The sequence below is a fragment of the Myxine glutinosa genome, chromosome 8 (genome assembly GCF_964187855.1).
Source record: "Myxine glutinosa chromosome 8, kmMyxGlut1.1, whole genome shotgun sequence".
NCBI lineage: Eukaryota > Metazoa > Chordata > Myxini > Myxiniformes > Myxinidae > Myxine > Myxine glutinosa.
The window spans coordinates 124,003,984-124,030,183 of record NC_136268.1 but is presented as its reverse complement, the minus strand read 5'-3'; the positions used below and the strand labels follow the sequence as shown (position 1 = coordinate 124,030,183).

Here is a 26,200-nt window from a genome sequence, read left to right as displayed (position 1 = left end):
CTCCCTCCCTAGGAGGGACTGATGATGAATTGGTAATGGCAAATTATGATGTTGAGTTGGAGATGGCAAATTTTGATGAGAGTTGAAAATGGCAAATTTGATTGGTTAGGAGGGAGAGAAGACGAATTTGGTTTATGGGAGGAACGGGGAAGACAGTAGGGATGTTTTTTGATTTGTAAAGTAGATGTTTATGGGTAGTGTTGTGTTTTGTGGATACAGTAAGGGGTAAGGGAGGGGCCATGTAGGTTACCTGGTGGGGGGGGGGGGCGTACGATAGGAACGTACCTGTCTCACCTGGTTCCCATGTGCCCCCAGTGTGCATCACCTTACATTGCGTGCACTTTTGCGCCCTTACCACCTTACTCACTTGTTTCTTCTTTTGTCTCCCACCTCCGAGGATCTGGCTTTGGGGTAGAGAGAGAGGAGAGAGAGGTGCTGGCTACGCAGTTGTGGGCCTGCACTTTCGCTGCTTGCTGCCTGGATCGATACACCATATGGACCGCAATGTTGGTGGCCACCCACAATGGACCGTAGTTCTTTTGCGGCCAAGCACCACCCGTGGATGGACCTATGGGTCAACGTGGCACCTATGCCATACAGGTGAACCACTTTTAGTTGACACCACTGAAGGCCACAATACAGAAATGGACGCGGTTGGCGCCTTTCTTTATTTTTGAAAGAAGCCAGAAGGCCAAGTGCACCACACGAAGAGCAAGAGACACCTGCAGGGTTAGGGGTTGTTGAAGTTATTTTTATTCATTGAACAATGGTGACTGCACCGATTGGTGGTGGGGTGGTGCTTTTGATGCTGGGAAAGGGTGCTCTGCACGTTATTAAAGGCCGTCGGCCACAGAGCACTCGTGGGTTGGTGTATCGATGTTGGCAAGCGCGCTCTCTCTATGCATAACATCTGCATGTGTTCCTCCAAAGACAGGTCCTGGATCGTAGTGTAGATATCAGCGTAATCTTGTAAATAATGCTCCCTACCGGCTGTATGTGTAGTTTGCGAATTCTTTCCGGATTCGGTTATCCTGTGGGTGTGTTTCTGTGAGGAGAAGGGTGCAACGTCGCAGGGGGACATATTTACTCATTTGTGAATATCTGTAAAACTGTCGCACTCAGGGTAGAGTTAATAGTAGAGGGAACTACATTGCGTGCCACACTAAAGTAGGTAAAAATTTATCGGGTCGGGACGCCCCGAGGGTAGAGAAGGGTGCAATGTTGCGAATATGGAATTTGGCCTCCATATCCGCTTGTAAATATTCCCCTATTTTCTCCAATACTCCCCAACTTTCCCCAATCCCCCATTCCCTAGTCCCATTGCATGTAAATAACAATCAGTAGAGCCGACCTTCCCCTTATTCCCCCATTAAATGTCGTGCCCAGGTCCACCGCACCACACGTAGCCAACTTTCGGACATCTTCCTAGTTATTCTTAATCTATGTCAGTTAAGGCCTCGTTTCCATTAATTATGACTCTTCGTTGCACCAGAATGTGATTATATGGCATCAGTAGTGAGTTTAGGACCTTTCCCATACCTCCTCCCATCTTCTTCCCCAAACAACAACAATAACAACAACTACAACAACAATTACAACAACAACAGAGGGGATGGCGGCGGAGCGGGGGAGGATGCGTCCTCACACCGGCTCGATTAGCTCCAGACCATGCGCTCCACGGGGTTACCCCGAAGGGGCTGGCTGTCAGCTCCTCGTCGGGGGCGGAGCCAGTAACCCCCCCCGCACGCACCCAATGAGAAGCAACGTGCCGATTCCACGAGGCGGAGCTAACGAGCCGAGGGCGTGTCACTCCCCGCCGGATATACGCGGCCACGCGCCGGATGTGACGTCAGATTCGCCCCCAGCTGGAGAAAGACGGACCTGCGAGCGCTGAAACAGATGCGCCTCAGCTTGGAGACTGGAGAGAGAAGCCACCGCCACCCCCAGCGCGACGATACCTCCCCGCATCTCTGGACCGGACCGAGTCGATTCTGCCTTGAGCCAGGAGTGCACCTTGAGCCATCGATACCCGCTGTCCTTTTCATCAACCCCCGTGTGAGTCAGCATTTTGTCCCGTGTGTCTGTCGTCTGTCCGGGGTTAATATAAGAGTGTGTCTAAGTGCCTGTCTTCCTGTAATATACCTCTAGCCCCTGTAATCTAACCTTTTTCCGTACGAATATACTTGAGAATCGAAACGTTGGTGTCGTATTGTGTGATTGTAATCCAGCCGGGTGTCTTCTTTTTCTTATTGAGCCAGCATAGCGCGGCTAGTCAACGTTCGGGCACAATCGGGTAACTTGTACGGATACGGCGGCCATCCCGCTCGGCCCACCATACCATCAAAGTCGTATCTGTAACAATATTTAATTTAAATAAATATTTAATATTTATATTTAAAATATTTAATTTAAATAATAATATTGAATTTAATAAAATTTAAGTTTAAATAAATTCTGGACTCCTCCCAGACTCAGAGCGGATGCTCGAACCATTACACACCACCGAGGCTGGTTAGTGAATGCTGAGTATTTTCATTATGATTAATGCCACCTTTATTTCATTTCAATGCCTTTCAATGCCTTTATATAATTAACTTTTCAGTTGAATCATAATATTTATGATAATTATCCTAATAATAGTCATAGGATAAAGGAATACCACAAATGAAAACTGAAAGACTGCTAAAATAAGCCTGGTGGTGGCTTAACTGTTAAGGTTAGCGGCTTAAGATCTTAGGGTCTTGAGTTTGAGCCCTGTCGCTCCATTAAATAGCACCATGTGGGTTGGTTGACTCAGCCTGTCATCCTTCCGAGGTCGGCAAAATGAGTACCAGCTTACTAGAGATAGGGGGCACTGCATCAGCAGGACAGCCGTGCTCCCAGCAGTGATGCATCCAGCAACCACAGGCTGCACATGAAATGATGATGATGACTGCTGCTCAAATGGCATTTCAGTAAGAACTCTACGTTTAGTTAGAATAATGTCTTGTGGAACAGCATTCATACACTTAGTCAAGGTATATTTTAAAAGCGATCTACAATAAAAAAAACATTTTTTGATGGACCGAGAACAATATTGAACATTATGGAAAAGCAGTAGAAGTGAAACAAATGTTATAAAGGCAGGGGAGTCTGATTATTGGTGAAAGATTGTCATGGATTCAATATCACTTGTACAGTTTTGAGAAAGATCTGTAATTTGAAAGAGGATTGATGAAGTGTGACCTCAAATACCAAATACAATTCTGTTGTTTTTGAGAAATTGAAAATTCCGAACCAGGAATAAGACCAGTAATTGATGTTGAAGAGCTGCTTTTAGCAAATGCTTCTTGGACTGTGATTCGATGCAGAATTCGACACCTGGTTGCATCACTACTGAAGAATGGCTGTTTTTGTGATGCAGTGCCCCCTGGGCATTGGACGGGAATTTGTAATTTATTGCTGAAGGTGCCCGTAATAACTCACTTACTCTTCACAAAAGACACCGTTGGATATTTAGCATCTACCAACTAATGCTAGCACATGGGACACCCAGCTTAGCATCCATCTATCTGTTGTTGCTTCTCCTCACCTGAAAAACACCTGGATGACAGTTTATAGATGGGTCGAGATTCAAACCCAGGATAGACGGTTCAAAGGTGAGTGTGGATATCCTGCCAGTTCACACTGAATAGTGTTCAGAAAGAGGAGCTAAACACATGAAGAACGTCAATGCAAGCAACCATCCTTTACTGATATCCAACGCAACTTTTGAGCTTACTTCCATCAGATTATGTTCTGGAGATTCCAATTTTAGAAAGAGTGAGTTATTGCTGCATGTACAAGGAAATAACCTTTGTTATGAATAATATGACAGGTGCAATAACTCCAGGCTATAACTTATTTGGGACACTATACGTAGTTGTTTTTTTATCTACTTCTATTAGAGTTGGGTTTTATCTTCATTCATATAATCTTTCTTGTGAAATCGTTAGGTTTATCTGGACAATATAAATGGATCTTACATAGACCATGATAATTGTGAAGTTGTTGAACAAAGTTGTATCTTCAGGATGAAAATATTGAAAGATTTTCATAAATTGTTATTAGAACTCATGTGTCCTAAAATCTGCTCTGCTGGTCTTGCACATCCTCTCTGCCCTTTTCATTCTGTCATTTGCACCAGGTCATCTTCCATCTGCTTGGGAATCCGCCAACATCACTGCACTACATAAAAAGGAGTAAAAACGGATCCTCTGAGCTACAGACATTATCAGTTTACTTCCAATCATCAGCAAGGCCATGTAATCCATCATTGCAGTTGACATGAAATCCTTCCTTTTCTCCAACAGCTTCATCTCTGATCATCAATTTGGTTTCAGACCAGGTCACTCCACCTTGAACATGCAGCTTCTCCGCACCCAACATGGATGGAGGCCTCGATGTCAGAAATGAGACCAGGGCCATCTCTTTGAACATATCTCATGCTTTTGATACAACCTGGCATCCCGCCTTGCTCTCCAAACTCTTTCTATGCCATCCAAGGCCAACTACACACGTGGCTTACTGACTTCCTCTACTCTCTTAGCCAACATGTGGTCCTCAACGCAAACCTTTCATCTCCTTTCCCTGTCAAGGCTGGAGTGTCCAAAGGCAGTGTTCTGGGCCCAGTCCTATTCCTGATCCTCATCGATGATTTCTCTGATGATCTGGAAAATCCTCTTTATCTATTTACTGATGACTCCACTCTCTGCCGTGACATCCATTATCCTTCAGACAGGCAGGCAGACCTTGACAAAATCACAAGCTGGTCAAACAATTGGAAAATATCTTTCAATCCTGACAAATCCTACACTCTCACTATCTTTCTCTGAAAGGACTGTCTGGCAAGCCCTCATATCTACTATTTTAACAATCAGAACTTCTTGAGGATGTTCAACCATTCGAACCCCTGGGTATCACTGTCAGCTGTGATTTGTCTTGGGCAAACCACATTTCAAAGTTGGTTTCCAAAGCCAAACATCGACTGCGCATCCTCTGTCATACAGAGCCGTTCCTTGGCACACCAGAACTATCCACCGACAAGGTCTTCAGCAACTTAATGGAGTATTGCTCTCCCCTCTGGGCTGGCTTCCCCGCCTCACATCTTGCTCAGCTTGAAACTGGGAAACCAGGGTCTTTATGATTATTGGAATCTCCCACAATTAAACTGAGTCTATGGGCCTATCACATCGCCATCTCAGACAGGTCAGTGGTCTCTCTATCTTCCACCTCCTCCTTTCTGGTCTTGCACCCTCTGCTATTTCTGTGGTTTTTCCCCCTCCCCCACTGCCCCCAGGTTTTATGCAGGACTCACACGGTCCAGCCACAACCCCTTCCTGGTGAAGGATCACTGCTCACTTACACTTATTTGTTCCTCTTTTCCACAACTTGTGGAACCAACTTCCACACCCTCTTAAATGTCATTCTTTCCTCCAGGTATTTATGACAGCTGTTCACCACCATTTCAGATCGTCCCCAGTCCGAAACCATGATCTTTTCTACCCTCGTTAACTCTCCCCAAGCCTTCCTCTGTGTAACTTTCCTGTATTCCTTCCTGAGAGTTTGCTTCTTTATCCAACTTATACAACCCCCTCCCTCCCACCCCTCCCGTTGCCCTCATATCCTCTCACATCCCTTACCTTCAAATCTCCCTCTATCTTGTTTCTCAACTCTGTTGTGTCCCCCTCTGTACTTCTGCTGTTCGTGTTTTTCTGTGAGGTCCTGATACATTTTATGTTCCAGCTCCTCCACAAGCCTTGACTTTGTATATAAAAATGAAAGATTTTCTTTGCATCAATAAACCAACCTTACATCAGGCATCACGTCATCGTGTACAAATTGCTTTTGCAATGACAATAAAAGGGTGGGAATAAGCATGTCATTGCCTGCAATCTGGCCACAAATTTGACTTGGATGGGATCCGTGTCTTAGACACGACATCTGGCAAATGAAACAGATTTACAGTCACATGAAAAAGTAAGTATACCCCATGTAAAGTTTTGACTTTTTCAACATATTTCAACATACAGCTATTTGATCTTCATTTCAACAATATTGATAGATAAAGGTTATATAATACAACAAATATCATGAAACATTTACATTTTGTAGTCCATTGTATAATTTAAATAAACATAAATGCAAATTTCGCAAGTGGAAAAAGTAAGTACACCCCATGTAAAGTTTTGAATTTTTCAACATATTTCAACATACAGCTATTTGATCTTCATTTCAACAATATTGATAGATAAAGGTTATATAATACAACAAATATCATGAAACATTTACATTTTGTAGTCCATTGTATAATTTAAATAAACATAAATGCAAATTTCGCATGTGGAAAAAGTAAGTACACCCCGACATTTATCACAACTTCAAATACCTAAAATTAGAATCAGGTGCACCAGCTCAGGTGCAAATGATTAGAATATCGTTAGAGAGGATCTTGGAGGAACCTGTCTTATTTAAACCTCAGACATTTAGTTTGGTTTGCTCTTTGTTGTTGAAGTGTGCGGCGTCACCATGCCCAGATCAAAAGAGCTCTCTGGGGACTTCAGAAAGAAGGTTATAGATGCCTACGAGTCTGGGAAGGGATTTAAAAAGATCTCCAAACTATTTGAAATCAATCATTCGACTGTCCGGAAGATCATCTACAAGTGGAGAAGATTCCAAACAACTGCCAACTTGTTCAGGCCAGGCCGCCCCAGCAAGTTCAGCCGGAGAGCAGACCGCAAGATGCTGAAAGAAGTCTCTAAGAACCCAAGAATGTCATCACGGGACCTACAGGTAGCTCTTGCCACTGTTGATGTCAAAGTGCACGAGTTTACCATTAGAGAGAGGTGGCACAAATTTGATCTACATGGGAGGTGTGCCAGGAGGAAACCTTTGCTGTCCAGAAAGAACATCAGGGCAAGACTAAAGTTTGCCAATGAACACCTAGGCAAAGACCAGCACTTCTGGAACAATGTGCTCTGGACAGATGGGTCAAAGGTAGAGCTATTTGGCCACAGTACCAGAAGACATGTTTGGCGAAAACCAAAGACAGCATTTGACCACAAGAACCTGATACCAACTGTAAAGCATGGTGGTGGAAATATTATGGTTTGGGGCAGCTTTGCTGCATCAGGGCCTGGGCAGCTCACCATCATAGAATCCACTATGAATTCTTCATTGTACCAGAAGGTGCTTGAGGATAATGTGAGGCCATCTGTCGGAAAGTTGAACCTCAACCGAAGGTGGACCTTGCAACATGACAATAACCCTAAACATACCAGTAAATCCACCAAGGAATGGCTGAAAACAAAGAAATGGAGGGTTCTGGAATGGCCAAGTCAAAGCCTGGATCTAAATCCCATCGAGATGTTGTGGGGGGATTTGAAACGAGCTGCACATGCAAGAAACCCCTCAAACATCGCACAGCTGAAAGAATTCTGCATGGAGGAGTGGGAAAAAATTTCTCCCAGTCGATGTCAGAGACTGGTAGACAGTTGTAAGAAACGCCTACTTGAGGTTGTTTCTGCCAAAGGGGGCAATACCACCTATTAGAGCCAGGCGTGTACTTACTTTTTCCACATGCGAAATTTGCATTTATGTTTATTTAAATTATACAATGGACTACAAAATGTAAATGTTTCATGATATTTGTTATATTATATCACCTTTATCTATCAATATTGTTGAAATTAAGATCAAATAGCTGTATGTTGAAATATGTTGAAAAAGTCAAAACTTTACATGGGGTGTACTGTACTTACTTTTTCATGTCTTTCATGGTGCATCAAGAGTCTGGAAGGTGGTCTAATTGGGGATACCATGGATATACCCATACCATGTACACTTCTTATAAGAATGGAAAAAACTGGAAGATGCAAACGGTTGGTGGAGAGGTGATTTAAACACTGCAATTAATTTTCTACATATTATGTATATGGCCTCGATAATCACACAGAATTTTCTCTGTGACAGTTATTTCGTTTGTGCACACTTTCATGTGCTTATTAAATCTGTTTTTCTCTTTGGTGTTCCCATCTGTGCACATTTCCCTTGATGCTGTGAGTCTAACTTTACATTCCGTTTCGTGTATTGATTTCTCTTTTGTCTCCTAATGTCTTTGCGAATCAGGACAAAGTTCCCTGATGTCCCTTAAGGTCCCTTTCCTGAATTTGATTTGTTGCACCAGCTCTTCCATGAGCAGAAGACACTGGAGAGAGAGAGAGAGTGTGTGTGTGTGTGTAAGTGTGTGTGTGTGTGTGTGTGTGTGTAAGTGTGTGTGTAAGTGTGTGTGTAAGTGTGTGTGTAAGTGTGTGTGTAAGTGTGTGTGTAAGTGTGTGTGTGTAAGTGTAATATATATACAGTGCATTTAGAAAGTATTCAGACCCCTTCACTTTTTCACATTTTGTTATGTTGCAGCCTTATGCTGAAATCGTTTAAATTCATTTTTTCCCTCATCAATCTACACTCAATACCCCATAATGACAAAGAGAAAACAGGATTTTCGAAAGTTTTGCAAATTTATTAAAAATAAAAAAATTAAATATCACATTGACATAAGTATTCATACCCTTTGCTATGACACTTGAAATTTAGCTCAGGTGCCTCCCATTTCTCTTGATAATCTTTGAGATGTTTCTACACCTTGATTGGAGTCCACCTGTGGTAAATTAAATTGATTGGACATGATTTGTAAAGCCACACACCTGTCTATATAAGGTCTCACAGCTGACAATGCATATCAGAGCAAAAACCAAGCCATGAGATCGAATGAACTGCCTGCAGAGCTCAGAGACAGGATTGTGTCGAGGCATAGATTTGGGGAAGCCTACAAAAAAATCTCTGCTGCATTGAAGGTTCCCAAGAGCACAGTGGCCTCCATAATTCTTAAATGGAAGAAGTTTGGAACAACCAGGACTCTTCCTAGAGCTGGCCGCCCGGCCAAACTGAGCAATCGGGGGAGAAGGGCCTTGGTAAGAGAGGTGACCAAGAACCCGATGGTCACTCTGGCTGAGCTCCAGAGATCCTGTGTTGAGATGGGAGAAACTTCCAGAAGGACAACCATCACTGCAACACTCCACCGATCTGGGCTTTATGGCAGAGTGGCCAGACGGAAGCCTCTCCTCAGTGAAAGACACATGAAAGCCCACTTGGCGTTTGCAAAAAAGCACCCAAAGGACTCTCAGACTGTGAGAAACAAGATTCTGTGGGCAAATAAAATAAGAAACAAGATTCAAGCAAATTTGCTGGCACAGGTGGTATGTGTTCACTGCGCATGTGCCTGATTGTGATTATTACTGATTACAGGAAAACCCTGTAACTGTGATTACAGTGTAACTCTAAACTTATAACCTGTAACTGTAAACTGTGATTACAGGAAAACCTCGCTAATCCCTCACAATGCTTATTGCCTCAATCAATCCACTATACAAAGGGAAGGGATGATGCTGCACATATTCCATGGAGATAACTAACTGGGGAACCTATATGTTACATGTGCTTCCAGGGAGGTCCGGGGGGGCGGGGGGGGGGCTTCATAGAACCACCACAATATGGATCACACACACCTACAATTTGGTTTTTCACAAAATATAATGAATATTTGTTGTTGTGATTTTTATTTTGTATATATGGCATTTAATATGTTAATGTCGCTGTTTTGTGAGGTTTTGATATTTAATAACTTTTTGTGCTCTGTTTGCACCTTCCTGGCATGCACAGCTGCAAAAGTATCCGAGTGCAGGGAGGCTGAGGTTCCACAGAATGGCACGCGCAGTGTCGCAGGACGTTCCCCCGGTGACACACTGCACTTTCAGTGTGACCCAGGTTATCAGCTTGATGGAGCCCCAACCATCACGTGTGTGCAACAGGGCAAGCGATTTTACTGGAACCCACCACCACCCTCGTGCATTGGTACTTGGACGCAACACACTTTACCTTGGGTGCATTGTCTCGCAGTGAGTGAATTGATTTACCTCACCTGTGTTCCCACATTTGCAGTGAACGTTGCATGGTTAGCAGTCAAAATTGTAAATTGAGTTAAAACAAAAGTTAGAATTAAGGGTGGAAATGATACACAAATGGAGTGTTTTTCACTGTTCCCCAACGTCATTATTGTTGGTTGGTGATGGTGATGACAGCTCTGATGTGTCCTTTGATCCCATCAGTGTCATGCTCTAATATTTATAGAGGATGTTATCTGTAAAATGCAGTCAATTACCTATATAATAATATGATTCATGCTGGACAATGATTAAATTTGGCACATTATTTGTCTTTTTTTTCAGGATATGCTAGGGAATGGACTGAAAAGAATTTTGAGTAGTCCACTCAGCTGAGATCTCAGAAGGTGGATTATAATCATGCGTTACCAATTTTCCTTCCCAAATCAATAATAATTTATTTGGGTTGGCAGGTTAGCCGAGAGGTATGCGCACTCACATTTATATCATGGGTTTGAATCTCAGCCCAATTATAAATTGTCATCCTGCTGTTTCACAGGCGCAGGGAAAGGCATCAATACTATAAACTGTGCACCATCCACTCACTCCTCTGAAATACATCCTGAGCATTATAAGAGATATGAAAGTACTGATATCCTATTACGCAGAAGGGACTTATTTCAGGAACTCAGACATCACTGAAAGAACTCACCTTGGCTTTCTAACAAGTTGCAATACACATCAGCATACTCAAGGTGTAGCCATGACTTGGGATATTTGTGCCCTAACTGCTGAGCTTTGAAAACATCTATTGCAAAAATTCATCTATTGTTCTATTGTTCTATTCTATTGTTCTATATTTAGTATTCTAGTGTCTAGTATTCTACATATGAATATGAATGAATGATCGTTTTAAGGCCATTTCTTCCCCGCTAGAGCAGGGGTTGGCCTTGCGGGCCCCATGACAATCATGGTTCCCTGTTTGAGGCAATGTTTTATGGCCGGATGCCCTTCTTGACGCCAACCCTTAGTCGCCTCTTACGATGCGCAGGGATACGGTGTACCTATTCTAAACCGGGGTACACACCGGGATCTATTCTAGTGTCTAGTATTCTATATCTAGTATCTATTCTAGTATTGTATTGTTCTATTGTTCTATTGTATTGTAAAGAACATCTATTGTATGCTTACAAGGTCACTTTTGTAGCCCATTTACATTCAATATCGCCGCATAATGATGTTTAGCATCGTTACTAAGATTTTCCGGGTGATTGAACGACATTTGGGCGGACTACAAAACGTAAATTACCAACAGTATCACACAAAGGAATGGCATTGAAATCGTTGCTAAGGAGATATTTTCACCACACTGAAATGGTGGAGACCATCGCTAACTGGAAATAACCCAAAGTTGCTCCACCCATTGCACAGGACCTTTAAAGATCTCACTGTGTGCTTTGTGAAGAGTACTGTATATCAATTATTTCGAGTACCCTAGCTGGTCCTAATTCCTGCCACCTTCTGTCTAATGTCAGGCCTGGCCTTCCATTTCATGAAAGACTTGAGCCAAAATAATTCGCTGTCTGATCCCACAAGGAAATGACAATAATTGGAGCTGATAAATTGTCGTTGTAGTAGCAGTAGTAGTAGTAGTCGTCATAGTGGTGGTAGTGGTAGTATTAATTTATTAATAGTAGTAGTTGATGATGAATCATCATTTCACCTAACCATTATGTATTTAAGTTTAAAAATGACACCACTAACTAAACCAAATGGCTGGGAGGGTCAGGCACAGGTCCTGGTAAGATATTAAAGGTAATATTGTTATAATTGATAGTGCCTTAAAGTAAAAATTCTCCCAAATGCAAGTTATTTTCTTGTGCCTCGGCAGATGAAGGTGACGGTGGCATTCTGTTTTCGGGTTGTACGTCTGTCCAGCTGTGCGTGCGACGTGCGTGCATAACAGATTTTTGTTACCACAATACGTTCTGAACCACTGAAGGGATTAATTTACTACACTTGATTCATTGATGTATATGATGTAAAGATGAACTGATTTAATTTTGGGTTCAACAGGTCAAATGTCATGTGGCCTTAGAAAATCCTTTTACAGATCATACATAACTCGAGTAAGAAGCATCTGATGTTTTCTTTGTTATACTTATCTCTCTTTTTTTCTTTCCTCTCTCTCTCTCATATGACATCAAATTTTTCATCTGACCTTCAACTGAGATAAAACGTAACAGTGGGTTGACGTCTAACATTGGCGGAGGCATACCCATCAATGTCAAATTCTACTTTCCCGTTTTAATTAATGGTACCCCTCTTCTAAAAATAGTCATTTAGGAAATAAATAGCCTTTTTTTTCTTCTTTTTTTTTGTATATGGAATCGAGGCTCGTGAAAGAGCTAACATTTATCACACATACAAATCAAACAGACAAACAAAATATATAAAAAGAGTAGACAAGACGGTGGACAAGATGGGGAGAGAAGGGGAAGCACACAAACACAACATTTGAGAGCAGGGACATCGGGAGATGTGTGGGAGGGAGAGGGCTTGGGGGGAGGAGGCGTGGGAAGGGGGGGGGGGGGGTGGGAGAAGTATAAAACCCAAGCATGCCAAAGACTTCCAGGAAATAAGTTGGTATTTCAAAAAAGTGGATTTGGGGTGAAATTAGCAGGGGTAAAAAATATCAAGGTTTTGGATGGGGGAAGATAAGAGATGGTGGTGAACAGCTGTTTTAAAGACCTGGAGGGTGGAGTGGGATTGAAGAGAGTGAGGGAGTTTGTTCCAGAGGCGGGAGAAAAGAGGAATGAAGGAGTGAAGGTGAGCAGAGTCTTGATTTTGGCAGTTTAACCATAAGAGGGTTGCAGGCAGATATTGTGCGACCTGTAGGAATATTTGGGGGACAGAGCCCAGAGAGAGCTGGGGGGCAAGGCTGGAGAGGAGTCGGTAGAAGACGGAAAGACCACCAACCTGCCTGCGGTGAGTGAGTGAAAGGCCCTCGGAATTAGCTTCATCGCGGGAGATTATTGGTGCATTACCTACACTAGCAAGGTACCCGTACTATGCACAGGTGGGAGCTCAAAATCTCAAAAAGAATGTTTTGAATGTTTCTCTTCACCCTCTCTTTTGCTCAAGGCCATCTGCCATCTGCCTAGAAATCAGCCAACATCACCGCTTTGCGCAAAAAAGGTGCAAAAATAGATCCCAGCAACTACAGACCAATCAGCCTTCTCCCAATTATCAGCAAAGTCATGGAATCCATCATTGCTTCAGATATGAAATCTTTCCTCTTCTCCAATGGCTTGATCTCTGATCATCAATTTGGTTTCAGACCTGGTCACTCTACTGTGGACATGCTGCTTCTGCTTTCTCAACAATGGATGGAGGTCCTCAACACCAAACAGGAAATTAGAGCTGTCTCCCTTGACATTTCACGTGCCTTCGATACGGTCTGGCACCCTGATCTGCTCACCAAACTCTCCTCCTTTGGTATCCAATATCCATGGAAAATAGGAAAACTCCCACTCACTTTAGGACACGTGCAGGGACCCCAAAAACTGCACACCCGTGAATGTGTTTATATGCGGAGAGAGAGCAGTTTCGTATGGGTGGAAACTCAAAATCATAATTTTATTGAGAAATTTATGGAACCTCCGACCCACCTTAGCACACCCGCTGGGACCCAAAAAGGTTCCACAGAAAGTTTTGTGGGGCTAGCCACAAAACTGAGGGAGTGGTTCAGAACGGACAGACAGACAGATACTTCTGCTTCGTTATATAGACTTCTGATGTTCCGAAGTATAGACAGTAAAGACCATTAAATACGTGGTTCCCAATTTGTGGTCCACGGTCATTTAGTGCTGATCTTTGCCGTCCTCTATTGAAAAAAGGGAAAGAACCACTGTTCAAACGGGTCTAAAAGGTCGTAAGGATCTTTGGGGGTATTTAAGGTCCTTTATGGACTGTATCCTGTGTCCTTTGGCTATTTTGGGTCCTCTGGGTCTTTTGAGTATTTTGAGTCCGCTGGATCATTTGGGTCCTCTGGGTCTTTTGGGTACTTTTGGTACTTTTTTGGGTATTTTTTCTTTTTGGGAAGTTTTATTTTTGGTTATTTTGGGTCATTTAAAATTACGTGTTCATTATTTAGTCTTGCTTTCGGACAACTCTTCCTTTCTCTAATCTGGTTGGTTGCCTTGCTTTGTAACGGTTCCAACGGATTTCCTTAACCAGAAGGAAATTCTTAGCTAAGGAATCACAGCACACCTAAAGGTAAATCTTTCCTTCAGCTTAATAAAGTTTTATGCAACCGAGCCAATTACCCAAAGCATACAGCCAACGCAACACTGGAATGGCTTCAGAACAAGAACGTGAAAATCATTGAGTGGCCCAGCCAAAACCCAGGCTTGAATCCCATTGGGAATCTGTGGAAAGACTTGAAGATTGCTGTTCACCAACGCTCCTCATCCAACTTGACAGAGCTTGAGCAAATCTGCAAGGAAGAATTGGAGAAACTCCCCAAATGCGGATGTGCAAAGCTAATACAGACATACCCAAGAAGACTCGAAGCTGTAATCGTTGCCAAAGGCGTTTCTTCGAAGTAATGGCTCAGGGGTTGAATACTTATGTAAATTAGGTATTTCTGTATTTCATTTTTAATTATTTTGTAAAAATGTTTAAAAATAAAATTCCACTTTGACATTATGGGGCATTATGTGTAGATCAGCGACAAAATATCTTAATCCATTTTAAATTCAGGCTGTAACACAACAAAATGTGAAAGAAAGTCAAAGGGTGTGAATACTTTCTGAAGGCAGTGTATATGCAAACAAACACACCGTGTGTTATATTACATGGTTATAACACATATTTTGGGTAACAGTATTATGTTATATTACACACCATGTCTCAAAGAGATTCTAATTGGAGGAAAAAAATTATAGTCTTCCTCAAAAGAAGCACAGCATTCAACAAACTCTTCATTCAAAGTCCATTTTCCCATGTGTTTGAGAAAAATGACCAACGACAAAATTTTAATAATAATAATAATAATAATGCATTTATTTTATATAGCGCTTTTCAGGAAGCCCAAAGACGCTTTGACAGAGTGCAAAACATAACGCATAGCAAAACATAAAGACAATTGCAAAAAAAGAAGAATCAATAGGGAAATATTCAAAGCACAAAGGAGGGAGAAGGAGAGGAGATAGTCAGGGGTTAGATGCTGTGGGTTAAATGTTGAATGCAGTGTTGAACAGGTGGGTCTTGAGTGATGTTTTGAATGTGGTGAGTGAGGAGGAGTCTCTGATGGTGTGAGGTAGCGAGTTCCAGAGGGTGGGAGCAGCGATGGAGAAGGCCCTGTCCCCCCAGGATCTAAATTTGGTCCGGATGGGGGGGGTCAGGAGGTTGGTACCAGCAGAGCGGAGGTTGCGGGTGGGAGTGTGTCTGGAGAGGAGGTCAGCCAGGTAGGATGGGGCCAGGTTATGGAGGGCTTTGTAGGTCAAGAGGAGGATTTTGTACTGGATTCTCTGGGAGATGGGGAGCCAGTGAAGCTTGTAAAGGACGGGGGTGATGTGGTCACGGGTCCGGGAATGGGTGAGTAGACGGGCAGCGGAGTTCTGAATGTATTGGAGTTTATTGGTGATTGTTGAGGGTGAACCATAAAGGAGGCTATTGCAGTAGTCCAGACGGGAAGTGATGAAGGCGTGGATGAGGGTTTCTGCAGCCACAGAGGAGAGGGATGGACGGAGACGGGCGATGTTTTTCAGGTGGAAGAAGGCTGTCTTTGTGATCTGTTTAGTGTATTTGTCGAAGGAGAGGGTTTGGTCAAAGATGATGCCAAGATTCCGGATGTGAGGGGAGGTGGACACTGGGAAACCGTCGATGTTGAGGGCAAAGTTATGGGTGGACTTGGTGAGCGTTTTTGGGCCAATGATGATTATTTCAGATTTATCACAGTTAAGTTTGAGGAAGTTGATTTGAAGCCAGGATTTTATTTCAGTGATGCAGTTTGTCAGGATAGAGTGGGTGGCGGTGGAGATGGACTTGGTGGAGATGAAAAGCTGGATGTCATCGGCGAAGCAGTGGAATTGGAGACCATGACGGCGGATTAAGTGACCGAGGGGGGACAGGTAAAGGATAAAGAGGAGGGGGCCAAGAACTGAACCTTGGGGGACACCTTGGGGGAGGGGAGCAGTGGGGGATTTGCAGTTATTGATGGAGATGAACTGACGTCTGTCAGAGAGGTATGATTTAATCCAAGAGAGGGCAGTGCCGGTAATGTTAAAGGTGGTTTCAAGTCGGGTGAGGAGGATGGTGTGATCGATGGTGTCAAAGGCAGCGCTGAGGTCGAGGAGGATGAGAATGTTGAGGTTGCCAGCATCAGAGGAGAGGAGAAGGTCGTTGGTGATTTTGAGGAGAGCAGTTTCAGTACTGTGGTTGGACCGGAATCCGGATTGGAATGTTTCATACAGGTTATTGGCAGAGAGGTGATGCTTGAGTTGAGTGGCTACAGCGCGTTCCAAAACCTTTGACAGAAAGGGTAGGTTGGAGATGGGTCTGAAGTTATTTAGGGTGTCAGGGTTTAGTCCAGGTTTTTTCAGAATGGGGGTAACAGCAGCAATTTTGAGGGATGGTGGGACGATGCCTGTAGACAGGGAGGAGTTTATTGTTGCAATGATAAGTGGAGAAAGAGCAGGAAGGGAGGCCTTGACAAAGCTGGAGGGGATGGGGTCAAGAGTGCAGGTGGCAGTTTTCATTCCGATGAGGAGTTCAGAGAGGTCAGTAGGGGAGACTGGGGAGAATTGAGACAGGGGATGGCAGGATAAGGGGGGGCAGGTAGTTTGAGGGGGAGCGGGTGCGGCGGTGGTCAAGCTGTTGTAGATGTTTTCAATTTTGCGTTGGAAGAATGAAAGGAAGGAGATGCAGTTGTCTATTGTGAATGACTGGGTGGTGGTGTTCAGGGGGCTGAGGAGTTTGTTTATTGTAGAGAAGAGTGCTTTTGGGTTTCCGGAGCCAGAGTGGATAATTTGAGAGTAGTAGGCGGAGCGGGCGCGGGAGAGGGCATCTTTATAGTGTTGTATGTGGTCCTTGTAGGCCTGGGAGTGAACTGTGAGACCTGTTTTATTGCGGAGTCTTTCAAGTTGGCGAGCACGAGTTTTCATTAGGCGGAGCTCAGGGGTAAACCAGGGAGCAGAATGGGTGAAAGAAACTGTTTTGGTTTTTATAGGCGCAATTTGGTCAAGGCAGGAAGAGAGAGTGTGGTTGTAGTAGTCAATGAGGTCAGAAGGGGTGTGGAGGTCAACGAAGGGAGAAGTGGACATTTTTTCAGAGAGGGTCGATGAGAATGAGGCAGGTGAAAAAGCGTTTAGCTTACGGAAGTTGATAGTGCGATAATGCCTTGGTGCTGGGGTGGGGATGTTGATGGTCAGAGTGATGGCTAGGTGGTCAGAGAGAGTGAGGTCGGAGCCAGAGAGATGGTGCAAAATTAGTCCAGTAGAGCAGACAAGGTCCAAAATGTGACCACGGTTATGGGTAGGAAAGTTGACATGTTGAGTGAGGTTAAAGCAGGTGAGTAAATCAGTGAAGTCAGTGGTTAGCGTGGAGTCAGTGGAGTCCATGTGGATATTGAAATCACCAAGGAGGAGGATTGAGGGGGAGAGGGAACATAGCTGGGTCAGAAAGTAGGAGAAGTCAGACAGGAATGATGGGTGTGGTTTGGGAGGGCGGTAGACAACAGCCATGACTGACTGTGTGTGACCAGAGAGTTTAAAAGCCAGGTGTTCAAATGATGGAGCAGATGAGATGGAGATGAGGTTGGTCTTGATGTCTTGTCGGTGAATAACGGCAATTCCACCACCTCGGCCCTCCGAGCGTGGTTTATTGATGTAAGAATATCCATTGGGTGTGGTGAGGTTGAGCGTGTAGTAGTCCAGTGGTTGTTGCCAGGTCTCAGTGAGACAGAGAAAGTCCAGTTTATTTTCCAGGATGTAGTCGTTCAGGATGAGGCATTTGTTGTTGAGGGACCGGGTATTGAACAGGGTGAGCTTGATGTTGTTTTGTACGGCGGGTATGAATCCAGGTGATTTGGCCAGGGTTCGCAGACAGGAGGTGCGATTTTGTGCGTTGTTGTGACCAGGTGTGTTGGGACGATGAGTGGGAGTGCGCTGAGCCGACCAGAGGATGGGGATGGAGTGACCTGATTGTAAATAAACAAACTTACGACCGGAGCCACGGTGAATGTACCTGGGTCGACGCAGGAGTCCATTCGATCTGATTGCAGAGATGCATGATGGGGTGGAGCGGGTTTTAAGCAGGAGAAGCCTTGCGGCAGAGTACCGCAGAGCCATGCCAGCAGGAGCGAAGGCAAAGCGAGCACGCGGCCAAGGGTGAGGAGGCGAAACAATCGACACAACCAACGGGAGTGGGCCCGAGGAAACAGCGATGGAGCCGAGCAGGTGAAGCCCGGAGCAGCAGAGCAGAGCCGGGACCGCGCAGAGGAAGACTCAATGGCCATAAATCCGCCACGACCACCAGGAAAGCAAGACACGGACAATGGTCCAGTCAGAGAAGCGGCGAGCAAACGACGCCAGCGTCCTCTCACGACCGGACCGGAAAACGGAAGTCAATGGAGTGGGGGAGGGCATGGTCATCGTGCTGGTTTTTCAACGTAAGTTTATATTCGTATAGTCAGTGTAAAAAAAAATCACATTTTTATGACAACTTTTGTGATGTGAAACCTCTGATCAGAGGTACAACCTCACCCATCATAAGATCCGTATCTATTTTCTTTCTTCTGACTCTCCTTGTCAGGACCATTTACCAAGCAAGGCATTGCAATGTGGTCAATGTTGAGATAATTACAATGGGATTTTGACAATTATGACAGTTTTGTACAGCTTTAAGTCCAAGGCCTTATAAAAGTTAATGGTGAAACGTTCATTTTTAAAAATAAATAATCGTTTCACAACAAATTTACAAGGATCGTTCAGAAAGTTCTGCAAAACAAAGTCACCATAGTCTGATACACCAAAAAAATAAATGAAGAAAAAAGATAATGAGGTTCAGATATAAATAAGAGACACATTTATATATTTTCATTGCAATTAAATAAACTTGTACAGTACAGGGTGTTTATAAAGTCCCTACTATTTACAGTGCATTCAGAAAGTATTCAGACCCCTTCACTTTTTTCACGTTTTGTTATGTTGCAGCCTTATGCTGAAATCGTTTAAAATTCATTTTTTCCCTCATCAATCTACACTCAATACCCCATAATGACAACGATAAAACAGGATTTTTGAAAGTTTTGCAAATTTATTAAAAAGAAAAAACTGAAATATCACATTGACATAAGTATTCATACCCTTTGCTATGACACTTGAAATTTAGCTCAGGTGCCTCCCATTTCTCTTTATAATCTTTGAGATGTTTCTACACCTTGATTGGCGTCCACCTGTGGTAAATTCAATTGATTAGACATGATTTGGAAAGGTCTCATAACCTGTCTATATCAGTATATTCAGACCTGTCTACCATAACCATAACCATAACCATAACCATAACCATAACCAAACCAAACCAAACCAAACCATAACCAAATCCATAACCAAACCTGTCTATATAAGGTCTCACAGCTGACAATGCACATCAGAGCAAAAACCAAGCCATGATGTCGAAGGAACTGCCTGCAGAGATCAGAGACAGGATTGTGTCGAGGCACAGATTTGGGGAAGCCTACAAAAAAATCTCTGCTGCATTTAAGGTTCCCAAGAGCACAGTGGCCTCCATAATTCTTAAATGAAAGAAGTTTGGAACAACCAGGACTCTTCCTAGAGCTGGCCGCCCGGCCAAACTGAGCAATCGGGGGAGAAGGGCCTTGGTAAGAGAGGTGACCAAGAGCCCGATGGTCACTCTGGCTGAGCTCCAGAGATCCTGTGTGGAGATGGGAGAAACTTCCAGAAGGACAACCATCACTGCAACACTCCACCGATCTGGGCTTTATGGTAGAGTGGCAAGATGGAAGCCTCCTCCTCAGTGAAAGACACATGAAAGCCCACAGAATCTTGTTTCTCACAGTCTGAGAGTCCTTTCGGTGCTTTTTTACAAACTCCAAGTGGGCTTTCATGTGTCTTTCACTGAGGAGAGGCTTCCGTCTGGCCACTCTGCCATAAAGCCCAGATCGGTGGTCTGTTGCAGTGATGGTTGTCCTTCTGGAAGTTTCTCCCATTTCCACACAGGATCTCTGGAGCTCAGCCAGAGTGGCCATCGGGTTCTTGGTCACCTCTCTTACCAAGGCCCTTCTCCCCCGATTGCTAAGTTTGGCCGGGCGGCCAGCTCTAGGAAGAGTCCTGGTTGTTCCAAACTTCTTCGATTTAAGAATTATGGAGGCCACTGTGCTCTTGGGAACGTTCAATGCAGCAGACTTTTTTGTCGGCGTCCCCAGATCTGTGCCTCGACACAATCCTGTCTCTGAGCTCTGCAGGCAGTTCCTTCGACCTCATGGCTTGGTTTTTGCTCTGATATGCATTGTTAGCTGTGAGACCTTATATAGACAGGTGTGTGCCTTTCCAAATCATGTCCAATCAATTGAATTTACCACAGGTGGACCCCAATCAAGGTGTAGAAACATCTCAAAGATGATCAAGATAAATGGGAGGCACCTGAGCTAAATTTCAGGTGTCATCGCAAAGGGTATGAATACTTATGTCAATGTCATATTTCAGTTTTTTCTTTTTAATAAATTTTCAAAACTTTCTAAAATCCTGTTTTCTCTTTATCATTATGGGGTATTGAGTGTAGATTGATGAGGGAAAAATGAATTTAAACGATTTCAGCATAAGGCTGCAACATAACAAAATGTGAAAAACGTGAAGGGGTCTGAATACTTTCTGAATGCACTGTAGTTACCCGTTATTTCTGGCAAATAGATAAAGACTTTATAAACACCCTGCATATGGAAATATAATAAGATGTTGGCTTGACCTGACTATTGTGAGCATATAATTTGTAGAAACTTTTGAAACTCCCTCATAATAACCTTTTATATGAACAAGAACCCTGAAGTTAATTTACTTCCTTTTGGATATATAAATCTGAGTGTGTATATGTTGCTCGTTTCAGGCTTTAATGTGCAAGATACAATTGCTGAGCACGAATGGGAGAAACTTTTTTTTATTGACAAGTCTTGACAACAGCAGAGGGCGTGAATACAAGTGCCTTTGAACACAGCTCCAGAGCATTATTGAAAAGGGCATTTCGCTTGTCGTATAAATTATCAACTGTGATGAGCTCGAGAAAGGCTGTAATTGCTGCAAAGGTTCAATAGCCATTGCCTACATCAACTTGTCTACAACATGTTGTCATACCTCGATCCTTAATGTCACATTGTGTACAAGTGCTACGATGAGCCCAAATTAACTTTTGGCAGAGTGATATAAAATGTCATTCCAATGCAAGATGTATAGGTTCATTAAATATACAAACAGGGTGTCCACAAATTATCGTTCCAAATTCAAAAGGCAATACAAAAAACCTAAAACGGCACTCGGCAGAGCGCATGCATCCGCCAGGCTGAACAGTTTGTTTTGTATCCCAATGATAGCTCGGATCTGGATTCAGACCTGAACCAAAATTCAGATCAGATCGATTCCTCCTTGTCACACACCCAATCGATCCACCAAGTTTCGTCCAAATCCGTCGATATATTTTTGAGATATCCTGCTATGTATCGGTTTTTAGCCCCAAGGCTGGGCCAAATCAGGGGTGATTTTCAATTTTTCATACTACAAGGTTATAATTTACCTAAAAGTTGTGGCTGGGTAACAGAAACAAAAGCATGAAATTATTTTTCAAAAATATTGACGTCTTACGGTAAAACAGCCCGTTACCATAGCAACCGTTACAGACGACTCAAAAAATTCTTAAAATCGATGATTTCTCAGGCTGTGTGTGACCCCCAGGGTTGATTCTGGTACCAAAAGATTCAGAATTGAAAGCCAAGGATGATTGGATAGTTTAACAATGTCTGTGACACAATTCAACACAACTTTTATCCCAAAAACTCATTTTTATCTCAAATTTAAGGCATTTGTTTGAAAAAAAAATGAAACTTTTGCTTTTTAATCATAGGATAATCATTAATCAGAGCTATAGTCAAATTAAATGTACTTTAAATTAACTTTTGTCATTGATTAAGCTTTTTTGTCTCAAATTTAAGGTCTGACATTGAACATTGATAACAAAATAAAAAACCTAGTCCCAATTGTAATCAATGGAGGCCAATGACTTCTTAGTCACAACCTCAGTGGATGTTGCCAGTCCATGCAGCTTCTCCCTGACGCCCTTCACAACCCTGTATAGAGCCTGGAGCTGCGCCTCAAATTTTGGGGCCTTGTTAGTGTTCAAATCTGTGGCGAGTCCAAGTGTCCGCTCTGCTGCGTCATTGACAACTGGGAGTTTGGCCACAACTTCCTTGCCATGACGATAGCTGTCTGAGGTGGGCCACTGTGCAACGGGGAGCTTGACAAAACTGGAGTCAATACCCAAGAGTTCAAACATGCTCCAAGAGTTCAAACATGCTCCAAGAGTCGTAACCAACAAAGTCTTTGAGGGCTTTACTCCCCAATTGCTGTGAGGCTGGCATCTCCTGTATCATGTTATGTGCAGTCCCATGGTACCTGAGCATAGCCCTTCTCATAGTCTGCTTGTCAGATGACGTTCTGTCCGAGAAGAGTGCCAAAGAGACCAATCTCTCTGAGAGGTACCACAAATGGTTTTGTAGCTTCTCTCGGGCCACAGTCACAAAGGACAGAAATTTGGCAGGCCACTTTGTTGGATTCTTTGCGATACTGGCCTCAGCCTTGAGGAGGTTCTTCATCAGGTACAGGTCGTTAGATGGTGCATCTGCAGCACTGGTACATGTCAACCACGCTTTAGTGTAGAAGACTGACATGAATACAGCGAGACTGGTTATGTCTTCCAGCTCTTCGGGTGTGTAGATATCTCCCAGCTGCCGACGGAAGAGTGCCACCTTTATAGTGTATAAAGTCTTGCTCATCCAACGGGCGTGGTGGAATGCCCCAGGAGCTTTGATAGTGATGGTCCTCATACCATCAGGGACAGTCCCTCCAATAAACAGCAGTGTGAGGTGTGCCAGCTCCAGGTAGTCGTGTCGAAGAGTCTCCTTTGTGCTATTGTCCATCCACGTCTGAAGGAAGGTGATGGTGGCATGTACATGGCCAGCCAGCTCTCTCTGTTGAGCAGACACCTCAACCAATGTGTAGTTGCCCTTGTCCAATTCACTCCAAGTGTTGAGCAGTCGCTTGAACAGCTGTTCATTAGGTCCTGTGGTGGGGCCATACACTATTGAGCAAGAATGAGCCAGTGAATCCCTAGTTTCCTGGTAGATTGAAGATGGGGGGACACTTTTCGAAGAGCCACAACACGGTCTTGGCTTTTGTATCCATGCCTAATTGCCTATGTGATGCACTGCAATAAAAAAAACAATTATTAATATAATGTTTGAATGAGAAAAGTAAACAAAAACAGCATACTTGCCTGATGAATGGTTACAGTAACAACCGAAAGCAGGCATTAAAATTAATGATTGTAAGCTGCTTTTGTTAACTTTTTTTTATTGAAATGAAGATGGCCAAATTTAAACAACGTTATAACAGTTATAAAAACTGGACAATACAAGGTTGTAAAAGACAATTTAAAGTAAATTTAATTTGATTAATGGTTATCCTATGATTAAAAAGCAAAATTTTCAATTTTTTTCCATAAATATGCTTGAAATTTCAGACAAAAATCAGTTTTTTGGATAAAAGTGGTATTGAATTGTGTCACAGACATTGTTAAGCTATCCAATCATTCTTGGCTTTCAATTCTGCATCTTTTGGTACCAGAATCAACTCTGGGGGTCAAACACAGCTTGAGAAATCGTCAATTTAGGCATTTTTTGAGTCGTCTGTAACTGTTGCTATGGTAACGGGCTGTCTGACCGTAAAACGTCAATATTTTTGAATTTTTTTTTCATGATTTTGTTCCTGATACTCACTCACAACTTTTAGGTAAATTACATTGAATTAGGAAAATCACCTCCGATTTGGCCCAGCCTACCGCCATCACTCAATGGTGAAGAATCACTTAAAAATTAAATAATTCTCGTATCCGAATCCATATTCAGATCTTCACCAAACTCAAATCGATTCCTCCTTGTCACACACCCAATCGATCCACCAAGTTTAGTCCAAATCTGTCCATAAGTTTTTTGATATCCTGCTATTTTTAGTGTTTGGCCCCATCTCCCAATGGTGAAGATTCACTTTAAAAATTCTACTAGCCGGATCCGAATCCTGTTTGTTTGTTTTTTTCACCCATCAGGTGTGATGAGAGGGTATGCAGGGCGCTTGGCATGGCGGTTTAACATACAGAAATCCACACACATGCGAATGTGACCTTTAGGCTTCGGAGTGACCACAAGTGGATGACACCAATCTGAAGGCTCGCTTCCCATCAGAGAAATGATAACCTTGTTCACCATGCCATTGAGTTCTAACTTAACCTGATCCCGCCAAGCCAGTGGTAGTGGGTTTGTCTTCCGCAGCTGGAAAGCTACAGCGTCATCCTTCACGTTGATACGCATATGCCGCCCTCCATAGGTTGAATGATGTCATCCATGGTAAAAACTTCTCCAAATTCGGCTATTAGATTATCACAAACTTGTGATGGTTGTTGCTGATTAGGTTCGTCACCAAAATCCCATGTGCTCGAGTTCATTGTTGACGTGAAATGCGAGTCATCACCAGATTGGCTGACTGTTGTGTGGTACAGGCTGTGTGTTCATATCACCCGATTCATCGAAGAATCTACCACAATTGCACCACGCCAAGTCGTCGTTCACCAAATAGAATGCCAGACAGGGTGTTCCGACCCCATCACACACGTACACAGTTTCTCCAACAGTTTTACCTCTATGGCGGATAAAAGTGTGGAGTGCCCATGCACTTCACGGAAGTACTGTCAGCGTTCACTGTGCAGGACCAATGATACACTACTCACAATAAGTTGGGGATATTGTGGGAGTGAGTTTTTTTTTTTTTTTTTTAAATAGGGGTTGGGGTTAGGGTATTGAAATCAAGAATGCTGTGTTTTTTCACATTAATAACCATGGAATTAGGACCAACAACTTTTTTCAACATAATTAATTCACAAAATCAACCACACCGAAGAACCTGCCAATATCCCTAACCTATTGTGAGTAGTGCAGTTGCCCTCAGCCTCAGTGTTCAGAAACGCCTCCAGGGTACCAGTATAATCACCATTGAAGTCGTCTTTGTCAACCTGAATCCATGGTGAAAGTTGCTTCCTCTGTAATGTGCGGAACACATCAGAAACCAAGACAATCCGCCAAACAGCTGGGGGTTGCTTGTTATCAGTGGTGCTGTTGAGACTTACATACAGGCTTGGCAACTTTCGATTTTCGACATACACGGGCGAAGTGACCCATGGTGCCACACTTCTGGCACTTCCTATCACGAGGAGGGCAGCTCTTTCAGTTATTGTGGGCATTGCCCCCGCAATTTCCCCATTTGGTGGTCTCGGGTCGAGACTGACTGCCACGATAAAGAAAATGGTCGACGAGAGTTCTTAGCGATGACAGCCCGGGACTGACATCCGGCCATCAACTCATCAGCCTCCCTGCTGGCTTCCTTGCTGCGACACATGTCGAGAGTACATTGTAGTGTGAGAGATCTCTCAGCCACAAGCTTACGACGCACCTCTGAATCAGATATGCCAGTGATGATCCGAATAGCAAACTGTTGTTCGACAGTCATGGTTCAGGGATCACAATTGGCAGCAATCTCCTTTAGTGCACAATAAAACAAGTCGAAGGTCTCTCCATCCCTTTTGGAGCCGCTCATGAAAATCAGCCAGATCGTGGATGATGTGGCCCTGTCCTCGTAGATGCGATTTGATGCTGGCGAGTACATCCCTGACAGAAAGTATGTCCGATGTGAAATCGATATCAATGACATTCTTGCGGACTGACCTCAAGCCTTGTGTTAGACTGTTCCGGAGAGTTGCTAACTGCTCACGAGCTTGCATATGATTAAGATTTGTGATGAGGTCGTAATCATGCCATTGTTCTATCCATGCTTTGTAATCCCGCAAGGATGTAGACTCGGTTAAGGCTGGTGATTGTTCAACTGAGAATTTTGGAGCAGGTTAGGGTG

The 26,200-nt window shown here is 43.4% G+C and overlaps 1 protein-coding gene across 1 annotated transcript in view; it reads left to right on the top strand.

Annotated features, from left to right (window-relative positions):
* Positions 1–26,200, top strand: part of LOC137433184 (CUB and sushi domain-containing protein 3-like) — a 1,533,363-nt gene that overhangs the window by 966,656 nt on the left and 540,507 nt on the right. Inside the window, exon 31 of the mRNA XM_078783994.1 lies at positions 9,736–9,927. Coding sequence (XP_078640120.1) covers positions 9,736–9,927 — 192 coding nt within the window. The remainder of the gene's footprint in view (positions 1–9,735; positions 9,928–26,200) is intronic.